The sequence below is a fragment of the Crocodylus siamensis genome, chromosome 5 (assembly GCF_052110815.1).
Source record: "Crocodylus siamensis isolate JL-2025a chromosome 5, ASM5211081v1, whole genome shotgun sequence".
Classification (NCBI taxonomy): domain Eukaryota; kingdom Metazoa; phylum Chordata; order Crocodylia; family Crocodylidae; genus Crocodylus; species Crocodylus siamensis.
In genome coordinates, this window is record NC_143399.1 from 205172428 (window position 1) to 205194099 (window position 21672).

Sequence of the window (21672 nt, forward strand, 5' to 3'; positions counted from 1 at the left end):
AATTTCTTCAATTCTTGATGAGTCTAGAAAAATGAACAGCAGCAAGCAGGGGTTCTATCAACTATCTGCCTACTTTTCACAACAAAGACATTACTTTTAGTGCACAGGTCAAGGCCCAGAGAATATTCTCATTCCAGATATTACTCCTCTGTATTCCAATTATTTGCTGGGATTCCACAACATTGTCCTTACCTCTAATAGCAGTAGCGTTTCTTGTTCTGTCCATTCTCTTCCAGCACTGGCTCCTTTGCTCTATGAAAAGGAGAAGTCAAGATTGATTTATACTTATGCTTGTGGAGAACAACTTTGAGCAAGCCATTTCTTGTAAGACACGTCTATCTGTTAGTCTCTCTCTTCATAAAGATGTTCCTGTAATTGAATCTCTTTGCTAACCCTAGAGCAGTGGTTCTCAACCATTTTAGTACCAGGACCCATTTGTAAAGATCGATGGCCAGTCCTGACCAACAACCCCCTGGCACTGCTGGTGTCTGTCACTCCCGACCTGCAGCCCCTGGGCCATACTGGTGCCCCTCACTCCCAACCTACAGTCCCCTGCCTCCCCCAGCCCTCTGAAGTGACGCCCAGTAGAAGCAAAAGAAAAATCCAAGCAATCTCACCTTTGCTAAGGTCTTCTTTGAATAAATGTCTGTGCGGAGTCCAAAATTCTGTAGGTCGGTGGGCTTTTCTTTGTTTTTTTCAGGAAAACTCAACATCTGCTGAGCAGCAGGGACCTAAGAACAAGCAGTAAGGAGAGGGGGTCAAGACAACAATCATTTGTCCAACATTTTCATAGCAAACACAAGGAGACTGAACCAAAGAATTTCTCTTGAGCAACGTACATAGGGATGCACTGGAGGAGCATTTCCCTTGCTCTCCATTACACACACAATTGGTAGATTTGGCTTTAGAGCCTTGAAGCTCTGTGCAACATTATTGTACAGAATGAAAAAGGTAGAAGCAAGTTGGTAAAACCAGAATGTCTCAGCCTGAAATATGGATGAGAAGGATGCATTTCTTCAGCCCACACACAAATTAACTGCTTCAGTCCAGCATCGAGAAGCATGGACTAGCTAAAAATACCAGTAAGCCAGAACAAGAGAAAGCCTAACCCAATATGCAACACTGCTGCCCAAGTCTGAAGAAGCGAGCAGCCCCAAGTGTGGTGGTGTCACCTACTGAGTTTACCTGAGGAGTTCGGATATGGAGAGGCATGAGTCCAGAGGGAGTATCCGCAAGCACATTGAAATGAGGAGTAGGAGGGGGGCCCATGGCCATGGGACGGCTTTCTGGATCCACTTGGTAGTTAATGAGACCCCACTGCTCCAGAAAGGCATGGACCCTATGGGACAACAATTTCAGGAGATAATGACTCAAACACCCCTGGCCTTGCAGGGAAGGCATTTGAGTTGCACCTGTGAGGAATGTGTGAAAAATACTTGTAGGGCAGCTCAGAGCCCTGTGCAACTCCTATGACCTTTCATTATCAAACGGGGAACCTTAACGCATCACATGAATTCTCTACATAAGCCTGACAATCTCATTTCTCTTAATTCAACAACTATTTCAGTCACTGGTAGAATTAGAGAAAAAGATGGGGCTGGAAAGGATTTGGAAAGGTGCTAAACTTTAAGATAGAAATTTCTTCCTAATATATGAATACAACTCTCCCTTGTTGCAACTCAAGGCCATTATTTCCTGGCTGGTTCCCTCTGGGCACAGAAAACAATCATCATGTTTATAAATTCACCATTTTTGTACTTCAAGACTTACTGAATCCCCTTTCACTTCTCTCCTCTGGATTTAAAAAGAAAAAGCCAGTTCTTCCAACGTTTCCTCACAAAAAACCAAAACTGTGTCTTGACTATATGAAACCATTTTAGGGAAGAAAGTTTGCACACTAGGCATTTGCTGGCATTAACTATTAAACCTACAGGTTACTAAGCTTCACCGATGCTGCATGTACGAAGTCTAAAGTGTTTTAAGATCTTTGGTACAGAAATTACCATTAAAAAAAGGTCACTGCAAGATGAGGTCACTTAAAACAGACACCAAGTAAAAGTGGAATGGAGAAACTGAACATCACTGTACCAATGAACACCTCACTGGACAGCAGAAGGCTGCATGTTTCAATAGTGTCTACTGTAAAAAATAAAAAATAAAAAGTTATACTAGAAAATGTATACGACTCGATGATCCAATAGGTCCCTTCCGACCCTAAAATATGAAATTGATGCAGTAGTCACCAGAAAAGGAAAAAATAGTAAGCCAGTGAAAAAAACAGTGGTTGTCACCCAGGCCTCAAATCTCTTAACTCAGTCCCAAAAGAGCTCCTGACATGCAACCTGTACCTGAGTAGCTCTGCTGACAGAAGCAGGGATACAGTCCAAGATGAGCAGATGCAAGATTTGCAGGTCTTACCTCATTACAGCACATACGTCTCCGGTCAGGTTCCGTCGGCAAGCGGTGCTGGTCAAGTACTCCTGAGGGTTCAAGCGATACGTATCAATCATGAAGTTTCGGTAAGCCAGGTATCTGGAAGAAAGGACAGAGAAGGTATTTGAAAGTGTATACAGACCTCTACTACGCTCTGCTTCAATTGTGGATACTACGAAAGCACCTTCAGGTCACCTGCCTCTTTAGCTTCCCTTCTTCAATACACATAGCACATCATAGAGGCCTCACATTCAGTTCAAGGCTGATGAAGTCCTAAAAACACATGCCACAATCATCCTGCCATGTAATGGCAGAGTGAGAGCAAAGCTGATGAATTGCAAGGTTTTATTTTTACAGCCAGCGAACTCTGCCAACAAGCTTTAACACAAAAGCAAAAGGCAGCTGAATATATTTTTAGAGCAAATGCTTTATTTGCCAGCATCTTAACCAATGCCTCTGCAAGTTGTTTATTTAAATGTATTATGTCCATTTAGATTGTATAGAGGGGCCATATGTTTAGCAATAAATAGAAAGTGACAACTTCAGTTTATTTGGTTAGCAAAAAATATGCTAAATAAATTTAGTTCTCATATTGCCAATTTAATTTCCATTGTTCTGTGTTATAAACAGACAGAAAGTTCACCCAGTGAAAAATCCAATTCTAAAAGTAAGAACCAAGTCTGACATTTAGAATGGCTAGAAATATTAACAGCCCATGAAGCTTTTATTTTTCAGTACAGGACTGAATAGCACACCAAAAGGGAAAGCAGACATCTCTTCCTTTGCCTTTTTCCAGGCTACGATAACCAAGGTGCTGCTCCAATGTATGCTGGAGCGCACACTTGCTTCCTCCTATCCCAACAATTTCCTGTGAATTAAGTATGAAACATTTTAGCCATGAAAGAGCTCCAGAAGAAAAATAACTAGAACAACAGCTTCCTTCCCTTTGCATTCTTTCTATGTATAACAATGAGAGAGAAAAAACCCACATACAAAACACGAAAACTAAAAATAGCAAAGGAAGACAAGTGAAGAATGGAAGAGAGGACAAAAAACACCATGGAGATGGAGGGAAAGACTGCTATTAACTCTAAGGCTGACATGCCTCCATTCACCCTGAAGCACAGAACTGCCAAGTTTGGAGACAAAAGAATTTCCCTGATTTCTTTTGTCTGAAGCCATCTCCCTGCAAGCTGGTGCTTACCAGTGCAAGACAGGACAGAAAACCCTAGGAGCAAAATATCCGAGCTTCTGATGCATGGTAGCTCATATCTGACCAAGTGCCATCACCCACTACCCTCTTCTCATCTTTGAGCTGCACAAGGCAGGCTTCTCTATGAAGGCCATTTAAAAATAAAAGAAGTCATATTTATTTTATGAAATTTTAACATGTAATCTTGGGATGTGAACAAACCTTAGAATATGGTACCTCAAAAACAGCCCCACATTAGGAGGTACGTGAATCTCCTGCATACAAATACCTTGCAAGCAGTGTGCTACAGGCAAATGCCCTTCTATTAAAAAGTAAGCAACATAATTTGCATAAAACAGGTGCAAGGACAAGCTCAGGTAGTTCACTGAATAGGTCAAGGCCTAATAAATACCAAGAACAGATGTACAAGAAAAAAGGAGGGATGAGAGGTCCCTTTCAGAAGCCTGCTGAGCGGACAGGAGACCCTAGAGGAATATTTCAGACCCCTTTTGCGTGACATGTCACGAGGAAAGTGCAGCTACGCTGCTGAACTCCAAGATGAAGATCCCAGAGGCTCGTCCTGGCACCACATGGTCCTGAACAGTGCGAGAAGCGGTGTGACTTGCTAGCTGTGCTGCCAGCAGCAAGAGGTGCAGTCAGGCAGCTGCTGAAATCTACTCTGCGACACAACCAGCTTAAGAGCAGGTATCAGAAGAAAGAACCTGGATGAACTTCCCTGGGTCTTTGCTTACTCGGAGCAAAATCAGCATAGCCAGATTTTAGGTCAGAGCAATTGCATCTCCAAAATAATCTGGGGTTATGGGGATGGGCCTCCATAGTTTACTCCGGTATGTAGCTGTACCTGGCTACCACTACTAACAATGCTGATCAACATCCCAGTCTTCTGCACATTCTGGATTTTGGTCTGAACCGTAAGGGATCCTGAGCTCCTTCTCATGCGGCTACAGCCCAAGAGCAGAGGTACTGGGTAATCCAGCCCTCAACCTGGAAGCTGGCATCAGAGCAGAAGTCCTCCCTCATCAGGAGGCAGCTCAGGAACAAAGATGCTAATAAAGCAGCATGGGAGGGGACCCGTATCTTTCTCACTACTTGGCAATGGGGCCAAAATGCTTTTGCCTATGCACAGCAGCTCAGATTTTTATTCATCCTACTGGAACCCCAGCTGTCTGCAAGCAATAATAACCCAAGGTAGAACCTCTCTCCAAATTATCTACTATAAAAGGCAATCACTAATATCTATCCAGAACACCTCTTCAGATGCAGCTTGCATAACATTTGTTAGAGGGAGTTTACCTACTGAGCAGAAAACTCCGCTTCCAAATGATTCTTGGTGTCAATGTTAAAGGTTCTGGGCTCAGACTCACAGGCATGGACAATTTTCTCTAGCTCTTGAATTAGAGCAAGCAACAGTAACTGATGTATGTCTCTTGCCTCAGCCTCACAAAGATAAAAAATCTTAAGATGGGGAACAAGCAGGAGGAGCTTGCTTTCCTGCTTGCAAGTAGTAAAATCGACCTGGTTGGCCTAGTGGAGACATGGTGGGATGAAACTTTTGACTGGGCAGTAGACAGAGGACTATAGGTTGTTTAGAAGAGAGATAGGAAGGGGAAAAAAGGTGGGGGGGGGGGTTGCGCTCTGTGTTAGGGAACAGTATACCAGTTCTACCTTTCAAATGGGACCAGAGGAAGGCTTAACTGAGACCCTGTGGGTCAACCTCCAAGGAGGGCGGGGGGAGATGGATCTGGTGGTAGGGGTTTACTACAGGCCACCACATCAGCAGGAAGAGCCAGATCTGGAATTTTCCAGGCAGCTGGGGGAGGCCGTCCATGCAAGGGATGCTGTGGTCATGGGTGATATGAATTACCCTGACATCAACTGGGAGGAGCAGTCGGCCAGGTCTAGCCACTCGCAAAGGTTCCTGACATGTGGACAGGACCTGCACCTCGTGCAGGAGGTACTCGTCCCCACTAGGGAAGACACCATACTGGATCTGGTGTTAGCCTCTGGGGACAACCTGGTGGGGGAGGTGCTTGTACAAGGGAGGCTAGGGGACAGTGATCATGAAATGATCCAGTTTGCTATTCAGAGAAAGGTGGGGAGGATAACTAGCACAGTGCAAATGCTTGACTTTAGGAAAGCCAACTTTGATGTGCTCAGGGCAGTAGTCAGGGAGGCACTCGGAGCCCAGGGGTAGCTAGTATGGGGGTCCAGGAAAGCTGGTCCTTTCTCAAGGAGGCTATCCTTGGGGCGCAGCAGGACGCAATTCCTCTGCGCAGGAAGGAGGGAAAAGGGTCCAAGAAACCTTCATGGCTGAGCGTGGATATCCAGGCTGGCCTGAGGGCAAAGAAAAATGCGTACTGGTGGTGGAAGCAGGGGGCAGGGACAAAGGAGGAGTACACCTCCCTGACCTGAGCTTGTAGGGATTTGGTGAAGAAGGCTAAAGCAGCACTGGAGCTTAGATTAGCTTCTGGGATTAAGGATAACAAAAAGTCCTTCTTCAAGTATATAGGTAGCAAGAAGAAGTCTCAGGGTAACATCGGACCCCGGCAGGGCAGGGCAGGGCAGGGCAGTTGGTGATGGACGCACGAGAGAAGGCCGAACTCTCCAACAAGGTCTTTGCCTCCGTGTCCCTGTCTGCTGACAGTGGGGCGCTCTCGGGTGACAGTGCAGAGAGCCTCAGGAAGGATGCGAGTCTCCCGACTGTTAGCTCAGACCTAGTTAAGGATTACCTAGAGGGCTTAGATGTGTCCAAGTCGGCGGGCCCGGATGACCTTCGTTCGCGGGTGCCGAGGGAATTGGCTGGTGTCACTGCGGAGACATTGGCACGGCTGTTTGAGGACTCCTGGTGCTCGGGCCAAGTCCCTGAGGACTGGAAAAGGGCCAGTGTAGTCCCTATTTTCAAGAAGGGGAGGAAGGCAGACCTGGATAGGTTGGAGAAGCGGGTGATCTGAACAGGACACGGTTCAACAAGGACAAGTGCAGGGTGCTGCACCTGGGGAGAGGGAACCAGCATTATGGTTATAGGTTAGGGGCTGCCCCTCTCGGCAGCACAGAGGCAGAGGGGGATCTTGGAGCCAGGATTGACTCCAGGATGAATATGAGTCGCTGATGCGATGAAGCAACAGGCAGAGCCGACCGCACCCTGCCCTGCATCAACAGGGGCAGCACTAACAGGTCCAGAGAGGTCTTGCTCCCCCTCTATGCGGCGCTGGTCAGGCCGCGGCTGGAGTCCTGTGTCCAGTTCTGGGCGCCGCACTTCAAGAGGGATGTGGGGAACCTGGAGAGGGTCCAGAGGAGGCCACCCGCATGGTTGGAGGCCTCCGTGGCCAGCCCTATGAGGAGAGGCTGAGGGACCTGACTCTCTTCAGTGTCCGCAAGAGGAGACTGAGAGGGATCTTGTGGCTGCCTACAAACTTATCAGGGCCAGCAGCAGGGACTCGGGGACAGTCTGTTCCCCAGGGCCCCCCTTGGAGTCACCAGGAACAATGGCCACAAGCTGAGGGAGGAGCGGTTTAGGTTAGATATTAGGAAGAACTACTTCACGGTAAGGGTGGCCAGAGCCTGGAACAGGCCCGCCCAGAGAGGTGGTGCTCTCACCTTCCCTGGAGATCTTCAAGAGGAGACTGGATAGGCACCTGGCTGGGATCTTATGACCCCTCTATCCCCAGTGCTCCTTCCTGCCCATGGCGGGGGGTCAGACTCGATCTGTCCAGGTCCCTCCCAACTCGTTGATTCTATGATTCTAAGATCTATGAGAGCTCCACCACATCTTGACTCACGGGGAGACCCAAGAGCAAGAACTCTGTACATCTGCAACCTTTAAATGGAGGTACACTTTGCATGGACTTCCAGCAGGCCAGCAGTAAAACAGCATGCTCATATTTTAAAACTTTAGTAGCCACAGATGTCTTTGATCATTACATGTTAAAAGATTTGAAATTTTCACTGGCAATCCAAAGAACAGCCTTGTGGCCACTCCATAAAAAAAAAATCAGGCTGTGAAACTAGTTTAATTTCATTATCTATGCCAGTGGGGACCAGCATTTTTGGCAGGTATGCCACAAATTAGCCTTGCAAGTTTTCATAGATTTCACAGACATCCAGGGCTGGAAGAGACCTCGGAAGATCATCAAATCCAGCCCCTCGCCCAAAGGGCAGGAAGTCAGCTGGGGTCATAGGATCCCAGCAAGAGAAGCATCCAATTTGCTCCTGAAGGTGTTCAATGAAGGTGCTTGAACCACCTCCGATGGCAGACTGTTCCAGACCTTGGGGGCTCGGACAGTAAAGAAATTCTTCCTTATGTCCAGCCTGAAACAGTCTTGCAGGAGTTTGTGACCGTTCGACCTCGTCATCCCTTGGGGCGCTCTGGTGAACAGACGTTCCCCCAGATCCTGGTGGTCACCCCTGATAAACTTATAGGTGGCCATCAGATCACACCTGAGCCTGCGCTTTTCCAGGCTACAGAGCCCCATGGCTTGCAGCCTGTCGTCGTAAGGTCTGTTTTCCTGACTTCTGATCATGCACATGGCTCTTCTCTGGACTCTCTCAAGCTTCTCCACATCCTTTCTGAATTGTGGGGCCCAAAACTGGACGCAGTACTCCAGCTGCAGCTTCACCAAGGCCGAGTACAGGGGGAGAACGACGTCCCGGGATTTACTTGAGAAGCATCTATGGATCGCTTTACTAGCCACAGCATCACATCATTAATGAAGATGTTGAACAATATGGGTCCAAGGACAGAGCCTTGGGGGACCCCACTGGTCACAGGGCATCACAACGATTGACTTCCATCAACCACCACCCTCCGGGTCCGACCACAGAGCCAATTTCCCAGCCAGCAGATTGTAGTGGACCCGAGGCCACAGTTGGCCAGTTTCACCAAGAGGTGATCATGGGATACCAGATTGAGGCTTTTTAAAAGTCAAAATATGTGACATCAATCTCTTCTCCCTTGTCCAGGTGATGGGTCCCTGGTCGTAGAAGGAAATGAGATTGGTCAAGCAAGACCTACCCACAACAAATCCATGCTGGCTATCCCTCAGGATGTTGGCATTGGCCAGTCCATTAAGGATGGCCTCTTTAATAAACTTTTCTAAGATCTTCCCCAAGATAGAGGTTACACTGATGGGCCTATAGTTTGCCAGATCCACTTTCCTCCCTTTCCTGAAGAGAGGCACCACATTGGCCTTCTCCCAGTCTTCAGGCACTACACCACCTAGAAACTATGAAACCACAGCGCCAGGAGCTCTCAAAAATCCATGCCAGAGGCTGGGCTATGATGCTTGCCAGTTCCTTGAGTACTCTGCGGTATAGATTATCAGGGCCAGCTGACTTGAAGGTGTCCAGCCTCTCAAAGTGTTCCTTCGCAAGGTCAGCACTGGTGAAGGGTAGGGAATCTCCCTCACCCAGACCTCCCTGTCCCGTAGCAGGCATGAGCGTCCCATGGGACTGATGAAAGACCGAGCAAAGTACCCATTTAATAGGTTGGCTTTTTCCTGGGCGTCAGTTGTCCCATCTGGTTCAGCAGGGGTCCCATGTTGCCCTTGCTTTTCCTCCAGCTCCCCACATATCTGAAAAAGGACTTTTTATTGTCCTTGATGCTCGAAGCTAGTTGGAGTTCGGTTGCAGCCTTGGCTTTCCTGGTTTGCTCCCTGCAGGACCGGACCAGTGCAGAATAATCCTCCTTGGAGACACGTTCCCCATGTGCCACTTGAATCTTCTTCCCTTGCTCAATTTGCTGCTCCACTTTCTGCTCCCTGCTCTGGTGCCAGGCACCACACACAGGCTGTCCACACCACTTGTGCACACATGCTGCCAGATGGCCACCCTTCGTCTATGCCAACACACCTGCCACACGCAATAAAGGCAAATACTGAAAGGTAAATGCTGTTCTTGATCTAAACTGCTAACAACAACCTGCTCATCTTTAGAACAACATTTATTTTGAGTCTCCATTGTATGTTTAAGGTAAGGTAGTTCTGTGTGACTAGTTGATAGCTCATATGATCAAAGTAATTCATTTTACTCTTAACAGGAATATTCTCTTAAACAGATGACAAGGAAAGAGGTACTCCCTGCTAAAGGATATTCTAGGACTTGATCAGGAGATTCTTGAAAGACTAATGATCTACTATCATAAGATGTCTTGTTATATCTTGAACTGAGTGTAAACGTTAAGCTGATGTACACAGCAGCTTGATGCATTTCAAGAGGGTACTATAGCAAAAAGTGTTGGCCAGTCTTTCTGAAACCTCATTTATTTCTGGCTTTAGCATAAGCTGAACACGACTATAAGAGGTCTTAATCTTTTCCTCCCCCTGCTTCTCCCTTCTACCTCCTCTCTCAAGGACCATAGTTACCATTGTCAAGACCTTCCTTCTGTTCTGTTTGTACATCTATTAAAATGAGATTTGGATCCAGCACTTGTACAAACCTTACTGTAAAATCAACACAGTTAGATCTGAGTCCTTATTATGTTTAAACCAAAGTGGTTAATACCTGTAAGAAAAGACCTATTAGCTAGTCATGTTCGTGTGTCACAAGGCATGTTTTAACTCAAGAAAACACCTTTAGAAACCCTTATACTTTGTATAAAATGTATACTGAACCAGATCTGCAATAAAATCAGTTGCATTTTTCCTGACACCTACTGCTTCCTATCGCTAGTTAAGTACAGCTTTTCCAGCACCTATAGTATCATCAAGGTACTTATACAAACAGACATGCTTCATGTAGAACCTGGACAATAGTCAGGACAGGAATACCTCTTAACGCCCTACTGGGCGTTGAGCAAAATGGCAGATGCTGCTGGTAGTCGGACTCCAGCTCCTGCCTGTGTGGCTGGGGCCAGTTTCCATGGAGACCCTGGCAGCAGCTGCACTGTGATAGTGCAGGGGCGGGGTTTCTGTGGAGACCAGCCCCAGCAGTGCTGGCAGGGTGGGGAGCTGCTCTGGGGCTGGGTTGGGATCTTGCAGCAGTATCAGCATGGTCCGGAGCTGGGGCCGAGCTACAACCCGCTGCCTGCACACCCCTGCCCAGAGCATGCAGGCTGCACATCACAGTTCTGCCTTGGCTCTGTCACACTGCAAGATCCTAACCTGGCCCTGGAGCAGCTCCCTGCCCTCTCCACAGAAACCCTGGCCCCACGCTATCACAGTGCAGCTTTTGCTGGGGTCTCCATGGAAACTGGCTCCAGCCACATGGACAGAAGCTACTGGGAAATGGAGTCCACTGCCAGCCAGATCTGGCCCATGGGCCAGACTCTGCCTGCCCCTGCCCTAATGCATCAGCAAACAGTATCTCTTTCAACCCTGCAATTGTGTCAAGACAAACAGACAATGGCGCTTCTGGAATTAAAGGTTTTAGCTTTCCTAGGAAGCAGGTGCACACCTCAACATACATTATACTTACATTTCTGGAGTCTTGGATTTGTTTTTCCCATTGAAGAACTCTGGAAGAGCACGGCGCTCGATTACATGAATGCTGGAAGAAATGTGAAAAGGAACAAAGTTATTGATAAGCACATACAAAATTCAACTGTGCAACACCTGAATTAATCTTCCCCTGCCCACAAAATGTGCACATGCAGTGCTACCACTTAAGTTAGTGTAGCTGTTTAAACCCATAACCAGGGTAGTCTTGAGGTGCTACAAAGATTTGGTCACTTGACATGAGCAAGAAAATACCTGCTCGATGCTCCTTTAACTGGACTTTCAGCAAAGGAAGAAAGAGGGTATTTAACCTCTGAACACTAAAGTAAAAGTAAGAGCATTTACTTGAGCAGTTAGTGTGAACATTGAGCAGAAGTCCAATGGCCACAAGAGAAATGAGTTTTTACAGTTCACATGCAAAGATTTATTAATCATTGCTTCAACAACTTCGCAACTCTTCAATGGATCAATAAGACCTACTAGGTGCTTGACACTTTGAGAGTCAAGTAGATGCTTAAAATTTACATTCCTTACTCAAACATCTCTGCCTCAACCGATTTAAACAAATGAATGAAAAACCTTTGGCCTTTTGAGGGAATATTAAGATCTCATTTCTTTCAAATTTTTTCTTCTGCTGCTGTGTGACAGGAACACGAGCTAAAGATAAAGAAGTAACCGACTACAATGGAAACAGCAAATTTGACTATTAATAAAATGCTCTCAAACACTCATAGCAAACTAGCTTAAAAAATACAGATTTCAGCCACAGCTATCTCGTATTTACTTGTAACAAGTATGGGAGGAAAAATCCAATTGAAAGCCTGATTTTTAAAATCATTTGTTTTTTGGGGGGTTTTTAAGTGAAGAATGAAGACTGCAATATTCTCCATCTATGCAGCTACAAGTAAAAAAAACAGTAGTAACTAAAGACATTTCTGAGATTTATTTGAAGGAGAAGGGGAACAAAACAGCTGAAAGAGTCTCTACCTTTCCTATTTATTTTATTTGACGAGATACAAAGAAATTTGATCACAAAAGTAGTATTATTTTAGGGCAGTTTCATCTACAAAGTTCTCACAAGAAAAAGCAGGACAAGTCTTTTGTACAGCCCTTATGTCATAAGATAGAATGTGAAAAATGATCATGTGCTAGGGTCTGAAATGCAAAGCAAAACAAGAAAAATCTTCTTACATAAAAGAAAAAAGTCAGCCACAATTTCTATGGAGCTCTACTCAACTCATTTTCCTTTGCTTCAATATACAACTCCATTTCTGGGGTATGTGCAATAAGCAGCAAAGAACATACAGCATTTTAGACAGACACCTTTACCAACAATTGATCTATAAAATAGCATTTCAGTTTCAGACAATAATGAAAAATAAAAAAAAAAGTCACCCCCATTTTGCAAAACATTAGTTTGGAATAATGTGAGGGTCCCTCCATAAACTGAAAAGCTTAAAGAAAGGCAAATCTTTTCTGGAGTTCAAAAACTAGGGGCAGTTATGAGGGTCCTCCGACTATAGGAAGAAAAATATCTAGGTTTTCTTTGTTGCAACAAAACTATCCCTTTTAAAGAAAGAGAATTCATCTCACCTGTCTGAAGTCAAAATTCGTACAATTTATATTAAAGCAGGATCACAGGAAAGTAGGGCTGGGAGGGAGCTTCAGAGATCTAGTTCAACCCCCTATTTGAGGCTGGAATCATCCCCTATATCCAAGCTATCCCATGCTAGTCCTTATCTAATCTATTCTTAAAACTACAAAAAAATCAAGCCTGTTGCGCAACTACAAGGCGTACCGCTCAAAACACTGGAGCACCCGAACCTGCCACATGTAAAGCCGAAGGACACGAGATATCAGCGTCCAGCTGTTGCAAGACCTTTTAAAATGCACTTGAGTGATCCAAGGAAGAGGGCCGCACCCCAATGCAAGAGAAAGGCAACCTTCCCCCCAGTCCATAATACCAATCTGAGCATGGGGTAAAATTCCTTCCTGATCCCAAATGTGGCAATCAGTCTGACCCTGAGTGGAGGGGGAAACCTCCAGGTGTTAGTCCAGGCACAACCCAGTCACAGTTCCCAGCCTGCACTGCAGCCAACATGATGCATCTGAGAAAGAAAGAAAAACCCAGACACCGGCAGCAAGAGGAAAGGAAAAAAAAATCCTTCCCAGCCTCACATGGCAAAAAGCAAAGCCCAGAAGACTGGGAAAAACCAAGCAACATTCGCCCTGCCCTACAACCTGGGGACAGAAAGCTTAACTCCCCACACTGCACCCTCTGAGTAGGCAGCCAGTCCTCCTTCTGCATCCTTTACATAAACCTATCCCAGCTCCTTTAATCTTCTTTCATAGCCATGCCAGTTGGGGAGCACCAGTTCATCCTCCTGCTGCTGAGCAGCGTTCTGCGTTTGGTGACAGACCTTTTCACATTATGTCCCAGCAAGCCGACTGCTGCTCTTTACAGAGCACACTCCAGGCACAGCAGCTTCCACATCATCCACCACCAATTCTTGCTTGCCTGACTCTTCCTTGGACAGCACCAGTGAAGGAGATCCCCTGGACATCTAGTCCACTGCTGTGCTGGTTTAATAGTGAAGTTTTTCCTGAGATCCAATCTAAACCTACTTGTTGGCAACTTCAAGCCACAGGTCCATTTCCAGCAAGACAAAAAAGGTGTTTTCCCCTCTTCTTTATGGAACCTTCAAGTATTTGAAGACTGCTATCAAATTGCCTCTTAACCATCTTTTCCACAAGCTGAACATGCCCATTTCCTTCAACCGACCCTCATATGAGCTGCCTTCCACACTGCTGATCATGTCACCTGCCTCTTGACTCTCTCTACCTTCTCCAGGTCCCTTTTAAAAGGTGAAGCTCAAAACTGCACACCATACTCTTGATGGAGGCCCAACCAGGGCTAAACAAAGAGGCACTATTACCTCCCATGTCTTGTACCCAATGCTTCAATTGATACAACCCAGGGCTCGGTCCTTGGGCCTGCACTGTTCAATCTCTTTATCAGCAATTTGGACGACGGGGTGAAAAGCAACCTGTTTAAAATTTGCTGATGATACCAAATTTGAGATGAGCACAGTAGTAGGGAGGGAAAAACTGCAGCAAGACCTGGATAGGTTGCAGGGGTGGGCTAGCAAAAACAGGATGCGCTTCAATACTGACAAGTGCAGGGTGCTGCACGTGGGCAGTAGTAACCAGCAGCACACTTATAAGATGGGAAACTCCCTTCTTGAGTGCGCAGAGACAGAAAGGGATCTTGGGAGTCATTATTGACTCCAAGATGAACATGGGCCAACAATGCGAGGTCACGGTTGGCAGGGCTAACCGCACCTTGTCTTGCATCCACAGGTGCATCTCAAGTAGGGCCAAGGAGGTGATTCTCCCCCTCTGTGCAACACTGGTCAGGCTGCAGCTGGAGGACTGAGTCCAGTTCTGGGCGCCACGCTTCAGGAGGGATGTGGACAACATTGAAAGGGTCCAGAGGAGGCCACCCGTATGATCCAGGGGCAGCAGGGCAGACCCTACAATGAGAGACTGCGGGACCTGAACCTGTTCAGCCTTCACAAGAGAAGGCTGAGGGGGGACCTGGTGACTGTCTGTAAACTCACTAGCAGGGACCAGAAGGGTGTGGGGGAGACACTGTTTCCCCTACCGCCTCCTGGCATAACAAGGAATAACAGTCACAAGTTGTTGGAGAGGAGGTTTAGATTAGACATCCACAAGAACGACTTCACTGTCAGGGCGGCTAGGAGCTGGAACCAACTTCCAAGGGAAGTGGTGCTGGCTCTTACTCTGGGGGACTTTAAGAAGAGGCTTGATGCCTACCTGGCTGGGATCATTTGAGCCCAGTTTTTTCTCCTGCCCAGGCGGGAGGTCAGACTTGAAGATCTATAAGATTCCTTCAACCCTACTTCTATGATTCTATGAACCCAAAACTGCATTCTTCCTTTCTGCGCAGCTGTGTCACACTGCGGACTCGTGTCAAGTCTGAAGTCCCAAGACTCCTACAGCCTTTGCACAGCACTGCCATGCAGCCAGTTGTCACCCACCTAATTTGTGTTTTTAATTATTCTTCCCAAGGTGCTGCATCTTGCATTTGTCGGTATTAAACTTTATCCTGTTTGGCTCTATATTATATAGCTCAGCTTTCCAATTTGTCGAGGTCCTTCTGAATTGCCCTTCTGTCCTCCAGTGTGTCTGCAATCCTTCCCAGTTTCCTATCACCTGCAAGTCTGCCCACGTAACTCTCCATTCCAGGACAGCACAGTATCCGGACAGAAGCCTGTGGGACTCCACTCAAAACCTCCAGCCATGGATACATTTCTAGTTACCCTTGCCTTGCGGCTACTGAGCCAGTTGTCTGTCCACCTTGTAATACTTTCATCTAGCCCAAGTTTCCAATTTGTTGATAAGAAGGTCATGTGGGACTTTGACAGAGGCATACAACAGTCCAATTCAGGATGGGGTTTGGTTTTTTTATCACTGGGGTGCTGTACAAAGAAGGCTGCTCTTGCTATGAAGATCTTATACCCTATTTTGAAACAAGATATACAGCAAACAACAAGTGAAAGGGAATCTGAAAGAACAAATGGCACTGTCCACCTTATGCATCAAACATGCACAAATGTGATAAAAATCAAATCCTACTTTGAAGTGAACATCAAGAACAAAGAGTAAAAACCGCTGAAATAAATTATCAGCAAAATTTTAGCCCCTGAAAAGGTCATTTCTAGAATACAATGCACTCCAGAACTGCATCTGGTCAAGACTCGAGGTTCAGAGCACAGAATTCTTTGCAATACACCTATTAGGTCAGGTTTCAGTGTCAAAAAGCACAATTCACTTAGGTAAAGTTGTATCAATCACTTCATTCCCAACTTTCAATAAACCAAGGCAGTGCCTCAGTAGTACACCAGCAGTGGCACTACTGAGTATTTATTTAGCATGCTGTTTCAGCCATTTTAAGATGTCATCACCAGTGTGAAGAGGCTGAAGACCACCAGATAGCATTGTAAATGGGCACGATTCAACAATGTGGGACATAGTTTAACTTGTCCAAACAGGTATTTGTTGTCATTGTGAAGGCCCCATTGGTAGAAGTCAGCGGCACAGTGTCCAGTTCGAAAACACGTACCTCTCCATTCCAGGACAGTTACGTTGAGAAGTGCCTTATAATCCTGTGGCCAGTTAAATCCTGGTCGACTGACTGTAGGGTCAGAGATGATGTGCCGACTGATTGACTGCGTTGACCATTCTTCATGTCACTGAGTTGGTAAGAAAGAGTCAAAGGATTTTGAAAGGGTGGGCCATACTGGGCATCTTGAGGGGAGCAAATCTATTAGTTGGTGGAATATGTCCCAGTGCACTGGCAGCGTAGGATTATCATGGAGTGATACTACTGAGTGAAATCTGGGCAAGGGATAGTTTCACATGTGTGGCAGCCAATATAACTAAGAGACTGCATTCTTCCTTGTGCCCCATGTCGATCCCCAAGGTTGACCAAGGGCAACTTCATGGAAGGACCATTAATGCACCAAGTGCACGAGGTGAAAATGCACAGAGATCGGTCTCAGCCATCACTCCTCAGCTCTGGAGGCCACCAGAGACCCGGCTTGGACATCTTTCAGAAGTGCTGCAAGCCCTTCTTATTTGGGCAGTCATTCTGCAAACAAAGCTGGGCTGGGGTATTGGCGAGAAGGCTTTTTTTATGCTAATACTCCATTTCCCTTTTAAGTTGTTTGGTTCTCTTCTTCATTCTCTTGTTTTAAGTTATTCTGTCCCCTTACTGTAAGCTGCCCAGAGCCTCGGCTGGAAAGAGCAGCATAAAAAAACCCAAATCAAACGAACATTGGCTTGTTACCTTACAGATACCAGACCTCCCTTGCCATGGATGTGCTAAAGCTTGTTTGTTAAATGCCATGGTAGACTCAAGTGATCTAGTGAGCTATGGGCATGCATCTTTGGAAATGGCATATAGCTTCTAAAAACCATAGTTTCATAGTTGGTCGGGTCGGAAGGGACCTGAGCAGATCATCAAGTCCGACCCCCTGCCATGGCAGGAAAGAGTACTGGGGTCACACGACCCCGGCGAGGTGTACATCCAGCCTCCTCTTAAAGCCCCCCAGGGTAGGAGCCAGCACCACTTTGCCTGGAAGTTGGTTCCAGATCCTAGCCGCCCTGACCATGAAGTAGCGCCTCTTGATATCTAGTCTGAATCTCCCCTCTGCCAGCTTGTGACCGTTATTTCTAGTCACTCCTGGTTGGGCTTGGGGGAACAGGGACTCCCCCAATGCTTGCTGGTCCCCTTGGACTAGTTTGTATCATGCCACTAGATCCCCTCTCAGCCTTCTCTTGTGGAGGCTCCTCTCCTTGTAGGGCCTGCCCTGCTGCCCCCTGATCATGCCAGTGGCCTCCTCTGGACCCTCTCCACGTTGTCCACATCCTTCCTGAAGTGCGGCACCCAGAACTGGACACAGTACTCCAGCTGCGGCCTGACCAGTGTATCACCTCCTTGGACCTGCTCGAGATGCATCTGTGGATGCACGACAAGGTGCGGTTGGCCTTCCTGACCGTGTACCCACACTGCCGGGCCATGTTCATCTTGGCATCAATGACGACTCCAAGATCCTTTTCTGCCTCTGCACTGATGAGAAGGGAGTTCCCCAGCCTGTAGGTATGATGCTGGTTCTTCCTCCCCAGGTGCAGCACCCTGCACTTGTTGGTGTTGAATCCCATCCTGTTCTCATCCGCCTACCCCTGTAACCTGTCTAGGTCCGACTGCAGCCTAATTCTTCCTTCTTATGTGCCCACTTCGAATCCCATCCTGTTCTCATCCGCCTACCCCTGTAACCTGTCTAGGTCTGATTGCAGCCTATTTCTTCCTTCTAACGTGCCCACTTCCCCTCACATCTTAGTATCGTCTGCGATTTTGAACAAGGTGCTTTTTAACCCCTCGTCCAAATCGCTGATGAAGATGATGAACAGTGTGGGCCCAACTGCACAAAAAAAACAAAACAAAACCACAGATTGCACAAACTGATTTAGTGCCCTACAAAACACCATTAGGATTATTACTCTTGCTACTATAAACAGACTGATCTGGAATCCTCTTACCAGGGAGCAACCTGCCTGAATTAGCAGGGTTTGCTGAGGAGCCTCAGTCTACCAGGCCTCTGTTCCCAAAGGAGGCCTCTGGGTGGTACTATTATACAAAATGTCTCACGGGTTCTTAATACAGTAAAAGCCCTGTCATCCAGCATTTTACTAACTGGCCAGAAATCCCTGTGCCTCAGGTAATCAGCATTCTTAGATTATCAGCACCCCCCGCCATTCCTCACTCATGCCAGAAAACAGGGCTTTTACGTATGCAGCTATTTCTCCTCAATCCCCCTCTGAAATCGGACAGTACTAATTTATCCTCATTTTACAAACAGGAAACTGAGACACACAAAAAATTAAGAATATGTTTGCACAAACAAACAAAAAACAACAACAACCTTGAGGTAATCCTCTACCAGCCTAAGTCGTGGGAGCTGCACATTCCTCGTCTACACTGTCCCCCGTAACCAACATTCATGAAACCATCCAATACTGCACTTCTTATTTCTCGAGCACATCCTATGGAAAGAGTAGATTAGGGGGCAATGGCAGTGGAGATTCATAATTGGAAGCTCAGCAAAGCTTCAAGGCTCATGGTGAATGCTGCCAGGGGTGAAGTACAGGAATGTATAGCCTGGACAAATGGGTAGACACAGGCTTGAGGACAACCTGCTCACTGCAGACCTACTCAAAGGAACCTGCTTGGTCACACAGTTTGACAGAGTGGGTTCAATGCCCCAACGATGAAATCATCCATCCATCCATCCTTCAAAAAACCTAAAATATGACCTATAAGGAAAACAAAGCTACCTGCTAAATAAGGTCACTTTTTCCATAATCTGAACAAGTATTAGACATTAGAGCTGTGCAAAGCTTTGGTTTCCGATTCGATTAGCAAGAGATTTGGCCCGATTCGTTGGCCAAATCTTTGAATCCGAATTGAATCAGGAGATCCTTTAATCTCTCCGAATCGAATCTGAACTCTCCAAATTGATACGGACAGATTTGGAAAGATTTGGACAGAGACAGCTTTAAATATTTTTTCTACATACCTCTAGGTAGCAGGCAGCTCATGAATGCTGCGATGCTGGGGAGCATGGAGTGTCCCACAGGAGAGTGGAGGGTGCTCCCTAGTGCGCTTGGCAGTGGACCTGGAAGTGGACCAGAAGCACTTCCAGTCCACTTCTGGGTTCACCGGGGAGCACATGGGGGACCCCTCCGCAACCTTTCTGGCTTGGTGACTGGTACCTCCTGGGTCAGGGGGGGCACCCAGGGTCCCCCCATGGCTGATTGCCAAGTTGGGGAAATAGAGGGGGGACCCCTGCAGACCCAGAAGCAGACCAGAAGTGCTTCTGGTCCACTTCCAGGTCTGCTGCTGAGCATGTGTGGGCCCCCCTCCCACTCCTGTTGGGACACTATATCCACCCCAGCATCTCAGTGATCACAAGCCATGCTGGTACCTCAAGGTATGTAGAAAAAATGTTTAAAGCTGTGTCTATGTCCAAATACTGATTCTCTGAATCAGCATTGAATCTTCAGATACAGATCTGGCCAGTCGAATCAGGGACAGTGATCCAAATCAACGAATCAAATCACTGTCCCTGATTGAGTCTGAATCCATATCTGAATTGAACACGGCCTGCTTCGCACACCCCTATTAGACATCTGGAAACAAAATGTCAAGAGTGGGTAATGAAAATAGAGAGTCAAGCTGCTTGTGCCTACAACTACAGGCACAATATGAGCATCTCACCCCGAGGCAGTGAACAGGGGCAAGCAATGACCTTTTTAGGCAAATGTCTCTGGGTTTCAAAAAGGATGCTTTTTGGGAAAGTGATTATGTTAAAGACTGGGTCTTCAGAGAACAGTGACAATCTACTGCAGATCAAGCCACTCGTTTCCTTTCTTCTAGTGATAACATATAAGCACTTCCTAAACATACAAGTGTCCCAGTTTGGTTCTCAGAGTTATTCAGTGATAATAAACTAATAATAAACTTGATAGCCTATGAAGGTCCCTTCCAGCCCTACTTTTCCACGATTCTACACTCAGAGCCAGTATTAGGAATTCATGATGGTAAACCATCTAAACTTCCAAAATATAAAAGCAGCCAAGACAGAGGTGAAGGCAGGGGGAAGTGAGGTGAGGTTGGGGCAAGAGGAAGAACTGTGAAAAAAAACAGTTTGTGACAATGAATCCAAGGTTACAGTTGCAGAAACAAATTTGCCAAAGGGTAAAAGGGACCTGGGCTTTACCCCGAATCAGCTGCTCTGCAGTAACTGCTTGGATGCACATGGCAGTTAATTTACTGTCACTTGGCTCTGTGGATGAGCTTCCCCTTACTGCAGGGCAGGGAACCTGTACATGACTGCTGAAGAGCAGGTGACAAGCAGTAAAGCCCCTCTTCCATTGTCCTGTGGGATGCTGTTTGTATGTCCATATCCTAAGCCAGAATTCCTGAGACCTGGCATGTGGAAGAGACCATTGTGCAAGCTGGTTCCTCGCAATCCTAAACTACAACCACTGTTGAAAGCCTCCTTCAACACAAAGAGCATCTAATTGTATTAAGAAGTGCTTTGAAATTATGTCCAATATGGCTAGACCCAAGCAGAAATCAAATTAGTTTGCAATGTGAGCAGAACTGCAATCCAGATCCTATAAGAGAAGGCAAACAAACGAGCACTGTATTTCTGGATCCCCTCCCAGCCCTTAAGTTCCCATCTTACCAATTGTAGTCAAACCAGGATGCATAGCTTGGAATAATGATGTGATTTGTCTGCTCGGTGACATTGTCTTCACCTGGATCAATCGATCGGCTCTGATCACCTTTATTAGGATCTTCATCTTCCTGCATCACAGGAAAGAGAAACAGTAAAAATATATCAATTAAAAGTGGGAAGCAAGCAAGTAAAGTGATACTGAACTACCACATGGTTATGTTAGTCTAAAACAATGGTTTTGCCATTATCAGAAGAATAACTTAACTGATTGTTTCCTTGATCAACTGGAAAAGCCTTAATGAACAAGTTGATCTAAATTCACAGCAGCACTTTCCATACTGTTCATGTTCCCTTAGTTTTCACAGGATCAGTTCTCCCTGGACCTGACGATGTAGGAAGCATAATCTAACATCACTAGAAAGTAGGCTTTGCAGCTGATATTTACGGTACTATCCTGACATGTGTAGTGAACACACAGGTTGGTTGGGGGAAAATGTTCACAGAAAAAGAAGAACGAGAGACTGAGGCTACAGAGTAAACCTGCTGTGCTGTCAGTGGTACCTGAAGGCAGGTAGCAGGGTCAGCATGCATCAGGGCACTAGTGCCTGGCACAGTGAGTTTACTCTCCAGTTCTGGCTGAACTGCTCATGCATTCAACTAAACACTGATGGAGACGCAACGTGTCTGAACAGCAACAAGTGAGCAAGCCACAATTGCACTGTTGCGTTCCCTGCCAACAAGCCTTTTACCTTAACAAGGAGGTAAG

The 21672-nt window shown here is 46.4% G+C and overlaps 1 protein-coding gene across 2 annotated transcripts in view; it reads right to left on the reverse strand.

The window, feature by feature from the left end:
* SMARCC1 (SWI/SNF related BAF chromatin remodeling complex subunit C1) overlaps positions 1–21672 on the reverse strand; it is a 139963-nt gene that overhangs the window by 66235 nt on the left and 52056 nt on the right. For both annotated transcript variants that reach the window (XM_090048004.1, XM_090048003.1), the window contains exons 14-19: positions 20913–21034; positions 11057–11128; positions 2419–2532; positions 1186–1339; positions 618–731; positions 193–252 (exon numbers count right to left, since the gene is read on the reverse strand). In XM_090048004.1, the coding sequence (XP_089904130.1) occupies positions 193–252; positions 618–731; positions 1186–1339; positions 2419–2532; positions 11057–11128; positions 20913–21034 (636 nt within the window). The remainder of the gene's footprint in view (positions 1–192; positions 253–617; positions 732–1185; positions 1340–2418; positions 2533–11056; positions 11129–20912; positions 21035–21672) is intronic.